General features: G+C 43.0%; 1 protein-coding gene across 3 annotated transcripts in view; it reads right to left on the bottom strand.

Moving 5' to 3' along the window:
- Window positions 1-1,596: 1,596 nt before the first annotated feature.
- TMEM117 (transmembrane protein 117) overlaps window positions 1,597-12,757 on the bottom strand; it is a 316,364-nt gene continuing 305,203 nt past the window's right edge. For all 3 annotated transcript variants that reach the window (XM_040343890.1, XM_040343889.1, XM_040343891.1), the window contains exons 7-8: window positions 7,102-7,231; window positions 1,597-3,757 (exon numbers count right to left, since the gene is read on the bottom strand). In XM_040343890.1, coding sequence (XP_040199824.1) covers window positions 3,120-3,757; window positions 7,102-7,231 — 768 coding nt within the window. In that variant the 3' untranslated portion in view covers window positions 1,597-3,119. The remainder of the gene's footprint in view (window positions 3,758-7,101; window positions 7,232-12,757) is intronic.

Genomic DNA, 12,757 nt, shown 5'->3' with positions numbered 1-12,757 from the left:
ATATTTTTTATTTTTACCCTGTATTCCAAAGGTTGTTTTTATTTTTATTTTGAACATTTGACCAATAGCAGAGGACTAGAAGCTCTTCCTGCCACTGTTTCCCTACAGACAGGCTGGGAAAGAGCTGGTTCATGTGACATCTGTATATTTATTAGGAAAAAAGGTATTTAGATTTTTTTTATTAAAATAATTACAGTGCCATCATCCACATACAGAAAGAGAAGGGGATTGTAAATTAAACGGTGTGTGTTTAGTTTTAACTTTAACTGAAGGTGACATTGATGCCTTTTTTTCTACTTTAATGATGAAAGTTCTCTATTATTGTTTATTTATTGATGATCTATTGATTTTATTGTTATACTCGAAACTGGCTTTATTGATATTTCAATAAATATAAAATAAAGTTTAAGAACATTATACATTATGCATTATAAATAGGTATATTGAAAAAAATAAATAAAAAGAAAAGAAATAGGTATATTGTAATGCCCTGTACACACGATCGGTCAATCTGATGAGATTGGTCTGATGGATTTTTAAAAAACCGATCGTGTCAGAATGTGGTCACGTAAACCACGTACAACGGCACTATAAAGGGGAAGTTCAAATCCAATGGTGCCACCCTTGGGGCTGCTTTAGCTGATTTTGTGTTAGTAAAAGACGCTTCGCGCTTTTCTGTCTGTTACAGCCTAATGAATGTGCTATCTCCATAACGAACGCTAGTTTTACCAGAACGAGTGCTCCCGTCCCCTAATTTAGTCTGAGCATGCGTGGATTTTTAACCGATGGACGTGCCTACAAACGATCATTTTTTTTCTATCGGTTAGGTATAAATTGGTTAATTTTAAAACAAGTTTCACATTTTTTAACCGATGGATAAATAACTGATGGGGCCTACACACGATCGGTTTGGTCTGATGAAAACGGTCCATCAGACCGTTCTCATGTACGCGGCATAAGTCACAGATAACAGATAATAGTTGCTTAGACCGCCTATGCTTGCATGTACAACATGAATCAACTTACATTATCTATACTGCAAAACCAATAACAAGAACTCCATAAGTGGCAATGACATTTAAGTTCATAATTGAGGTTCTGATTCAATTCTATATTTATTTGTACAGGCTGTACTTTTGTGGCATTCAACAACTTAGGGCTCGTACACACGGACGGACTGTCCGATGAAAACGGTCCGCCGGACCGTTTTCATCGGACATGTCCGCTCGGAGATTTCTGTCTGATGGTTGTACACACCATCAAGCAGAAATCCGCACGGACACGATACGCGGTGACGTGGCCGCGCTGTCGCCGCGACGATGACGCAGCGACGTGCGCGGCCCTGGAAGGTCAATGCTTCCACGCATGCGTCGAATCACTTCGACACATGCGAAGGCTTTCGGCCGAGCGGACATGTCCGGTGAGTCTGTACAGACGACCGAACATGTCCGACGGACAGGCTTCCAGCGGACATGTTTCTTAGCATGCTAAGAAACATTTGTCCGCTGGAAACCTGTCCGATCCGCCGGAAAATTGTCCGGTCGGACGTACAGACGACCGAACATGTCCGCTGAAACTGGTCTGCGGACCAGTTTCAGCAGACATGTTCGGTCGTGTGTACGGGGCCTTAAAGCTGACCTGACACTATGCATTATTAATAAAGGTTTTAACACAAGACCTTTTATCCAGGATTCTTCAAAATGTGCAAATCATAGGTGAAAGTTGTGTTCATCTTATGTAAAAACATTTATAATTAAGACACCCAAGCTTTATTACATATACTTTATGTGATATGCAGTGGCGACCCATCCGTTAGGGGCACCCGGGCGCCACCCCCTCTATCCACAGTCGCTACCCCCTATTCATCCTTTCAGGATGCCGGGCGCATGAATTACAGCAGCGGCGTTGTTTTTTTGAAGCACCTGATTAGAGCCAGAGGCCAGAGCCAGAGGCAAAGCAACAGCGAATGAATATTCGCTATTAAAACACAGATCCTCAATCTGGCTAATTAGAAGTGGGTATGAGACCTGCTTTCCAGTTGGCTACCGAGGAGGGGGGAGGAAATGTAAGCAGCCATGATGCCCGTAGAGAGCAGGGAAAGATGTACCCTGCTGCCGAGCAGATGAGGCCACCGATGTCACCCTTCCAAAAAATACCACCGGTTGCCACTAGTGAAATGTTATCTACTGAAATGTGAATATATTTCAGAGAACCTTGCCACACCACAGCCAGGTGGTGGTTGTCCTACTATTTAATGAGTAATTAAGGTTCTTGTAACATTACCCATATGTGAAATATGGCAAATGTTGCACTTGACAGCCCTTTCATTTTTCTTTCTTTTTTTTTTAACATTCACTGTTGTCAGATGGCATAGCACTGAATGAGGGTTGTACATTTCTATGTGAATGGACTGCAGGTGAGGGCTAATCTAAGCAAGCGATTATGTTTTTAAAAAGTATGCACAAATCTGAACTATTTTTGTCATGTTATTTATTTTATCCACCCCCTGTATATCCACTAAACTACTAAAATCCAGTATTTATCCATATATGTCAAGAGACAAAACTACTGGCCATGGGGCTTCACCGGGACCCAAAAATTAAATGGAACATGTTTGCCAAATAGTTGTAAGTGTTGAAGGAAGGAGGTTATTCGTAAAGCCCTAAGTTGGTATATCACTTTATTACAGAGGTTTACAGGACCTTACTGGAGGAAGTATAAACCTAGTTGTGATAAAGTCAAATGCTAGTTCTCAAAGTCTGCTCTATTCTAGAAAACCACACTAAAATTACAGAAACACCTTGCACCTTTTATTAATTTATAACCCTATTCAGGGTCAAATAAACGCAACTGATTTGAGCTCTAATTGGGTAATATTTCATTGCTAAAACGCATGGTTAGTGTTTATTAAATAACCCTAAAATGTTAAATTTATGTGCAACTATCAGGTGTGCACCTACATACGTTCTAAGGAATGTTAAATATAGGCACATAGCAAAATACAAAAATGTGTAGATTTTACATTTTTGAGCACCAGTTACCGTATAATTATTTACTTGAGCAACAAAGGTATAGGAAACCTATAATATACATTACTGCCATGTCCATTTGACACATGGTTAACTATTAGCCTCATCATAGGGGACGATGTCCGCCACTGGCTCAGATTGTGACAATGAAGAGGGATTATCCAACTCTGTCGAAGAAGAAGGGTAGCACAACACTTCATCTTCCTTTGTCCTTCCATCTACAAGTGCTGGGTGATGTAGACATAAGGGCTCCTCTACAACAGCTTGCAAATTTTCTATAGTCATTCCCATTTCCTTGCTGTGTTCAGAAGGTGACTTCTTGTTGATGCGTTTGTACGATTTATCTTTATTCTCCATGCCTTGTTCACTTTTATGAAAGCGCCCAAAGATTGAAATAAAGAATCCAAACAACACAAAGGCCAAAACGCTAGGAATAAAAGCCAAGCATTTCACATTAAGACTTGCCCCAATAAATCTGCTATGAAGGAACATGTCGCCTTCAACATAGCTTCTGTTAGTATAAGGGTCTGTGTTGTTTGACCTCCATTCCCAAGATAGCATCGTCTGGTTAAGATATTGTAAACTTTCAGCATCTTCAACTGTATAGATCTTTTGACCTGGGCCTATATACTGGCCATATGGTGATGGCTTGTAAAAGATTTGGTTCTTCCACATGTTGAGATCAAGGATAAGCACAAGAAAGATAATCCCATAGTTGAACCATTTACCTGCAAGCAAGGGAAATATAAAATGTAACTTCCAAGTGTATACCAAAATAGTGAATTTAAAAACCTAATCAAGCATTTCTTACTAGTTTTGTACACTCTGTTCACTTAAAGGCATTAGGCAATTCTGCTTATTGATGGCAAGCAGCTACAACAGACTGGGAACCTTTTTTTTGTATAATGGTAAGTGCTCATCAGAAATAATTACTTATGGAGGTGATCAGTTTATTATGTACATGTCCAATGACATCAGATATAAGGGTACCCTTACTCATATTAATTACAATATTAAAGTATTTAATAAAGGTCTGTCTCCCTAGCATTTTATGTCAGCAGGAAATAAAACCACTCAGGCTCAGAGCTGGTTCACACTGGGGCAACACGACTTTCAGCACGACTGTCTGAAAGAAGACACCACCGCTGTCTTCTTTCAGCTTTCACCAGCAGCAAGGGCCCGGTCTTCTTCGATGTTGACTCGACGCTCCCTCCCGCTGTAATGCCGGGTGTACGGTGCGCAGCAAATTAGGCCTCTTATGACGTCGCAGTCCCAGCATGCTTCGGGTGGTACCGAAGTGGTGGTGCCTGGTAGAAGAAAAAAAGAACCGGAGAGAGGGAGAAGAGAGCGGAGAAGGTAAAAGAGCTGAAAGAAGACAGCAGTGGTGCCCGGCAGAAGATCCCCGGAGCTGCCAAATAAACTACTTTAAAAACCTGTGTAGTGTTTTTTTATTGACATTTATTTTCCACCAGGTGAATGGGTAGGGGTACGATGTACCCCATACTCATTCACATATGGTGGGGGGCCGGGATCTGGGGGCCCCCTTATTAAAGGGGTTCCCAGATTCCGATAAGCCCCCCGCCCGCAGACCCCGACAACCAACGGCCAGGATTGTCAGGAAGAGGCCCTTGTACCCATCAACATGGGGACAAGGTGCTTTGGGGTGGGGGGCCACAGGGTGCCCCCCTTGCCCCAAAGCACCCCCCCATGTTGAGGGCATGCCGCCTGGTACGGTTCAGGAGGGGGGGGCGCTCGCCCGTACCCACCCCCTTTCCTGACTGGCCGGTCTGCGTGCTCGGATAAGGGTTTAATATGGATTTGGGGGGAACCCCCACGCCATTTTTTCGGCATAGGGGGGTTCCCCTTGAAATCCATACCAGACCTAAGGGCCTGGTATGCTCCTAGAGGGGAACCCATGCCGTTTTTTTATTTAAAATTTGGCGTGGAGTTCCCCTGTGGGAGGTAGGAGCTTGTCTTAGAGCAGGTTTATACTGGGGCGACTTCCTGTAAAGTTGCCCCACTGTGAACGGGGATCCGACTTGGAGGCGACTTCCATTGAAATCAATTGATACAGGTCGCCTACAAGTCGGATTGAAGTAGTACAGGAACCTTTTCTGAAGTCGGAGCGACTTCAGTAGTGTAAATTAAGACGGCTCCCATTCACTTCCATTAATTTTCTCAACCGCACGACTTGGGACGACTTGGGGCGTCTTGAAATCGGATCCAAGGTCGCCCCAGTGTGAACTGGCTCTCAGTTTAGTATTTAATAATAACTTTGACAACAAGTGTTGGGTATTCTTAGGTTAATGCCAGTCATAACAAGTGTGGTTAGGACAACTAACCACAAAGGGAAACTTCATAAATCAAAATTACTCTGAGCATTGCATAGTCACTCATGTCAGACCTGAAAGCAGCAATTTATGTTCCTGTGTATGCTATAATCTGAACATTCAGCCATCAGTAAAAATGTTCTTTGTGACACATTAGGGAATATGACATAAGCTTATAGTAGTTAAAGAGGTTATAAACCTTCGTGATTTTTCACCTATGCATTAGGGTGAAAAAAACACCTTGCAGTCACCGGCCCCTACGAGCCCCTGTTTTACTTACCTGAGCCCTGAATCTCTGTGGGCGCGATCCTGCGTTGCTTTCCCCCAGCTCTTGTCGGCTCTTCATTGGATGATTGATAGCAGCGCAGCCATTGGCTCCCGCTTCTGTCAATCAAATCAATGACACGGCGTGCTGGGGGCTGGGCCGAGGCTTACACCTGGCAGGGGACCCCAGAAGAGGGCGATTGGGGGCCACTATGTGCAAAACGAACTGCACAGTGGAGGTAAGTATGACATGTTTGTTTTTTGTTTTGTTTTTAAAACCAAACCTTTAGTATCCCTTTAATTGCATTAGAAGACTATCTCCTGATACATATAATTTTGGTAGTTTTAGATGGCAGAAGGGATGTCAATATGGTGCAAACATCTTGGAGACACCAACTTTAAATGATATCTGATCAAGAAAGTTGGTCAGTAATTGTAAATTCATAATAAATGTATTGGGGGTTGGCTTACTAAAGGCAAGTAGACTGTTAATTTTAAAAGTGCAGTTGCACGCTGCAAGAGAATTTTCCCCAGATCTTAGGGAAAGAGGTGAAGCTCCTCTGATTTCCATCAACTAATAATGTGCAAGAAAAAATGCTGTTTTTTTTTTATTTTCTTGCACATGATTAGGTATTCATGGCAAAGTGAAGTTTCACCACATTCACTAATCTCTGGGGAAAATTCTCTTGCAAAAGCGAACAGTTTACTCCATTGTGTGCACTAATTGTATACATTTTAAATATCCCTTTCTTGCAAATTCCAGTCAAGGCCAGTACACAACACTTTTCAACCTCCAAACCACTACCTTTTGTACCTGGATAAGATGTGATTCAGTATCATAAAACCTAGTATGATGTACCGTATTTATGGGCGTATACCGCACACTTTTTTGCCCTTAAAATCAGGGCAAAATCGTGGGTGTGTGATATACGCCGATACCCGCTTCCCGCGCCGTGTTTGAACCACTGCACCGACATTTACCAAGCGCAGTACACTCGGGCAGGCTCGGCTCCTCTCGCGGTCACGTCCTGTACGTCCTTTACGCGAGAGGAGCCGAGCCTCCCGGACTATACCCGAGTGTACTGCGCTAGGTATATGTCGGCGGAGCGGTTCAAACACAGCGCGGGAAGCGGGGATTCAACTCGGAGACAGCGCGGGAGGACACCATGGACACCACGATGACCGCAGAAGGACGCCGGACCGGACAAGGCCGCCGATGGACGCCCTTGCAAGACACCAAGACTAAGTATAAAACATTTTTTTTCCAGGAATGTCAGGGCTAAATTAGGGGTGCGCGCTATACGCCGGAGCGCGTAATAGGGAGATAAATACTTTATTTACATGGTTGACATAACGGGTATCTGTTGTTATTTTTCTGAGGACCGGTGTATACCCACCAAGGCAAAAGTAACCAAAGCATATTAATGATATTAACATTCAAGGCGTTTATTACAGTTTATCATAACATGCACGTATACCTGTTATATGTATGTGATATTCTTCTTTAAATATCCTTTGACATTTTGGCAGTTTGAACTGCATGTGTGATGTAGATAAACCAGGAAGATTGACATCAACATCTCCCATAAAGTGTGGAAATTCCCAGTCCTAAAACAAGAGTTGAAAATGTTAACCTAAATCAACACTTATCTTACTAGTTACATGCTTTACATGCCCAAGATCACCATCAGTTTGTTCTCTATGGTTTAATGGTTTAAAACAACTGGTGTGTGTTCTGTGGATTGTCAAGGTATGTGATAACTTATGAAGTACTTACCTACACTTATCTAGAGGCACAGTCCAGTGGTCACTAATGCAAGCAACCCTATGTACAGCAGACTGTGAAGACTTAGTAGCAGAACCGCTTAGACCTCTAGGAGACTAGTTTTTCTTTATTCCAGAATGCAGTGCAACAATTTATCATCATTACCAACCATCTTGTCATTTTTTTTCTCCTAAATGATGATCCTTAATCCTGAGTAGAAGTATTTTCTCTGTTCCAGCGCCCAATTTGACATGCTGTTACCGCTAAAGCATTGAGTGATTACACATCCTGAGTTAAGAAGTCTTTTCTAAATGTACATATAATAACTAGATACAAACATTAACAGGTAAAGTTGATCCTGGGAATATTAAATTGCCTCTTGGGGGATAAGCAAGGATTTTCCCCCCTTCTAGAGCAAATTGGATCATGCAAAGCATAGAGCCATTACACATCCTGCATTAAGAAGTTAAGAGGCATTTCCTAAATGTACATAATATAACTGGATGCCAACATTTGTAGGTAAAGTTGATCCTCGGGATATTCGATTGCCTCTTGGGGGGGGGGGGGTTAGGAAGGAATTGTTTCCCCTGCTGGAGCAAATTGGATCATGCGTTGCTATTTTTTTTTTTTTTTTTGCTTTCCTCTCAATCAACTGTTGGTATAGGATTGTGTATATAAGATTGTAAAAAAAAAGTTTCCCTTTAATTTTTTGAACTAGAAGGTTGCATTATCCACTGCTTCACATCTACATCCACAATCCCAACAGCACCCATAGCCTCAGCCTATTTCTACAATGATAGTCTCCACTGCATCCACAGTCTCCAATGTACTCATAATAAACAATCTTGTTACTGTAGCAGTACCCCAGTAGGGACTGCTGAAAGTTGTGGTCCACATGTCACCCTACCCAGCCTGGCATTACCTTCCCAATCACCTTGGAGACAATAAACAATCCAAAGTGTTGTTTTTTATATTTTTATTGAGGGATTTGAAGTTTGATAGGGATGGGAATATATGTGATGCCCAGTAGAATTTCAGAACAGTCAATTTGGGACAGAACTATATACACTCTTTGTAAAAAACACTTCTCCAAACTCCTCCTGCACAACACGTGCTTGCAGACTATTACTCTCTCTTCCTCCAGCACAACACTTGCTTCCAGGCACAGCTAACACATGGTTGGGCCCAACACTAACTCAGTCAGGCTTCGGAAATTGCCATTTGTAGACAGGGACCGTGGTCCCCTTTTAATGTAGCAAAAATATAGGATAGGAAGTCTTTAATGCTAGCTGTCCTATGGTGGACTACTGCTCCCAGCAATCCCTCTTCAGGCCCTGCCAGCCCTCCTGGCTGCAGCTGCCCGACTCCACTGCCCGTGACATCACAGTCCTTACTCCTGGCTCTGCACCCATCCCAGACTGCACACTCCCAGTGATCTCCGACATGCCTCCCCAGTTCACTTGACTGTGCCTGTCACTCACCAACCCTCCTGGTCAGACAAACACTGGTGGTTCCCTCCTGAAGACTTACCCAGCAGTACTAGCTCCCGCTGTCCCCTGACTCCTCTCTGTGGCTCCTGTCTGGATCCTTCATGCGGTCTTGAAGGGATCCTTCCTGCACCCGAGTCCCAGGCCCAAGATCACCCCCCCAGACTGGGGAGTGGCCTCAAAGGCCTCGACATTTCATAAATTATATTTACTATTCGGTGTCAAAACACTGCTGCAAAATCTCTTCTCTCCCTACTTTTCACTGGCTGCCTACATGCTTCCACATCCAGCTCTATTGTATGAAATGGAGTAATAATCCCCACAGGAGTTCATAGTACTGACAAATTCAGTTCCATTAGTAAAGAGTGCTAGCAACAGAAGTATTCCAGCAATAGGTAAATAACAGGAAGACTGAAATTCTGCAGCAGTGTTCCCAGCGAAGTAGACCATGAAGGGCAGTCTCATTTAAAGTGGTTGTAAAGGTACATATTTTTTTCACTAAGTAGCTTCCTTTACCTTGGTGAAGTCCTCCTTCACTTACCTCATCCTTCGATTTTGCTTTTAAATGTCCTTATTACTTCTGAGAAATCCTCATTTCCTGTTCTTCTGTCTGTAACTCTACACAGTAATGCAAGGCTTTCTCCCCGGTGTGGAGTGTCGTGCTCGCCCCCTCCCCTAGACTACAAGAGAGTCAGGACGCCCACTAACACAGTACCTCATTTTTTCGAGTTGATGGCACAACTTTTTGATGACATTAATAGGGAAAGTGCACGCCTACCAGCCTCAGTGTTAGGGAAAGTGGGGGAATTGTGATCATGAGGAAAATCATTTAAAAACAGGTAAAACGCGGCAATTGTTTGTATTTGAACTATAACAATAAGTGTAAATAGTATATTACATGCTGGTAGGACATTTGAGGCTCAAAGGGTTTCCTATTACTTTAAACTGGAGTTCCACCCAAAAGTGGAAGCTCCGCTTATCTGCTTCCTCCGCCTCTCCGATGCCACATTTAGCACCTTTCGGGGGGGGAGTGGATACCTGTCAAAAACACCCACTTCCATGTAAGGGCACCTATGTCATTAACTCCTTCCCCCCCCCCCGCTGTCTTCTGGAAGGCACGTACAAGTCCCAGAAGACAGCAGGACCATTTAGAAAGCGCGCGACTCGCACATGCGCAGTAGGAAACAGGCTGCGACGTCGCAAGGGTTCACTTCCTGTCTCCCTTAGTAAGGATGCAGGTGCCGGCACCTGCATCCTAAGCCGATGGATGGGTCGGCTATGGGTGCTGGCATTGCGGGCTCCCTGGACAGGTAAGTGCCCTAATATTGAAAGTCAGCAGCTACAGTATTTGTAGCTGCTGACTTAAAAAAAAAAAGTAATACAGACTGGAACTCTGCTTTAAATACATGTAGCCGGATTCTTAAAGACTTACGACGGCGTATCAGTAGATACGCCGTCGTAAGTCCGAATGCGCGCCGTCATATCTTTAAGCATATTCTCAAACTGAGATACGCTTCTCTGTTGCTAAGATACGACCGGCGTAAGTCTCCTACGCTGTCGTATCTTAGCTGCATATTTACGCTGGCCGCTAGAGGCGTGTACGTTGATTTACGCCTAGAATATGTAAATGAGCAAGATACGTCTATTCACGAACGCACTTGCGCCCGATACGCTGTTTACGTAAGGCGTTTTTCCGGCGTAAAGGTAGACCACCAAAAATATGGCGCAGCCCATGCAAGGTATGGACGTCGGAACAGCCGTCGTATTTTACGTCGTTTGCGTAAGCGTACGTGAATGGGGCTGGGCGTAGGTTACGTTCACATTGAAAGCAATGAGTATTTGCGACGTGATTCTGAGCATGTGCGCGAATGCGCCGTACGATCGGCGCTTCATTTACATGGGGTCACGATTCATTACCATACAACACGCCCCCTACCTGATTATTTTGAATTAGGCGGGGTTACGCCGGGCCATTTGCGCTACGCCGACGTAACTTAGGAGGCAAGTGCTTAGTGAATACAGTACTTGCCTCACTATGTTACGTCGGCGTAGTGCAAATGGGATGCGCTACGCCGGCATAAAGATACGCGCCTCTACGTGAATCTGGCCAATAGTCCAGATATGTTAAATAAAAAAATGTCCCCGACTTCCTTCAAAGAAAACTATCACTAAATGTCATATAAGCTTGTGTAAGGATGGTTCAGGGAAAATATTTGTGGTGGCACAAAAGTTTTTATCTTTAGTTAAAATGAGAAAACAAGACTGCATCTAGCAGATCAGGTTTTATGTGTGAATTCCTGCCAGCTACAAATAAGCTTGCTTTACGTCGAATCTCAAACTTGGAGGATTGATTTGCTAATTTCTTCTAGAACCCATTACAGCGCAGAAAGTTCATCTTAAAAGCATTTCAGTGTTGGGAAACCACAAGGGAAGTACTGCAGAGTACACACTTATCTAATTATACAGGTACATCTTTCCACAAAAAAGAGGTTTAATTTGTAATTCAGCGATAGATCTCAAGAAGAACCTGAAAGTTCTTCTTGTATTTACTGCATTTCCTTTGTTGGTCCCTCCACTCTTTTCCATCCACGATATTTCCTGAAAACATTACCTGCTATAGGAATTTCTAATCTCAAAGAAGAATTAATTTAAAGGATAAGTTCACTTTTTAGAAAAAAATAATGCACATTTTTTGCAGGTTTTTTTGGAGCCTGTAAAGCATTACACCAGCGATCAGTAGATCGCTGGTGCTATGCAGGTCTCCACCAGATCTGCCAGTGTATCTGTGTCCCTGTACATCCCGTATGGGCAATCTGACAGTAAGAGAGAATGAACTATTACAGCGCTCCACAGCGCCATGGTAGTTTATTGAAAACTACAAGCCAACCACCACAAAGGCTGCCTGACCTTGTAGTTTTCCATTCACGGGACACTGTGAATGACTGACATGGCCAGGTGGGCAGAGCCTCGCTTGGCCATGTTTTTTAACACTGTAACACTAACAGGTAGTAGAAGATCCTGCTTATGTCAGATAGGGGATCGGGAAGGTGCGGGGGCTAGTCCGTTCACAAAACATGTTACACCCTGAATATGAGTGTGACATGTAACATGTTACAAAAGGTTAACTTATCCTTTAAGGATTAAAGGAGAAGTATGGCCAAAGCTCCTTTAGCTCTACTTCTTTTATGGGTCACAGGAGTGCACTTAGTTCTGCACTCCTGTGACTCATATTCAGCTGACAGCAGGCTCAAATCTGCTGTCAGCTGATGTCACTCAGCCGCTGCAAACTCTACTACTACTCTACTACTTTAACCACTTAAGCCCCGGACCATTTTGTTGCTAAATGCCCAGGGCAGGTTTTGCGATTCGGCACTGCGTCGCTTTAACAGACAATTGCGCGGTCGTGCGACGTGGCTCCCAAACAAAATTGGCATCCTTTTTTCCCCACAAATAGAGCTTTCTTTTGGTGGTATTTGATCACCTCTGCGGTTTTTATTTTTTGCGCTATAAACAAAAATAGAGCGACAATTTTGAAAAAAAAATGCAATATTTTTTACTTTTTGCTATAATAAATATCCCCCAAAAACATATATAAATTTTTTTTTCCCTCAGTTTAGGCCGATACGTATTCTTCTACCTATTTTTGGTAAAAAAAATCGCAATAAGCGTTTATCGATTGGTTTGCGCAAAATTTATAGAGTTTACAAAATAGGGGTTAGTTTTATTGCATTTTTATTAATTATTTTTTTTTTACTACTAATGGCGGCGATCAGCGATTTTTTTCGTGACTGCGACATTATGGCGGACCCAATTTTGACACATTTTTGGGACCATTGTCATTTTCACAGCAAAAAATGCATTTAAATTGCATTGTTTATTGTG

The sequence above is a fragment of the Rana temporaria genome, chromosome 3 (assembly GCF_905171775.1).
Source record: "Rana temporaria chromosome 3, aRanTem1.1, whole genome shotgun sequence".
Lineage (NCBI taxonomy): Eukaryota > Metazoa > Chordata > Amphibia > Anura > Ranidae > Rana > Rana temporaria.
The sequence above is the reverse complement of the archived record's forward strand: the minus strand, read 5'-3'. Positions and strand labels throughout refer to the sequence as shown.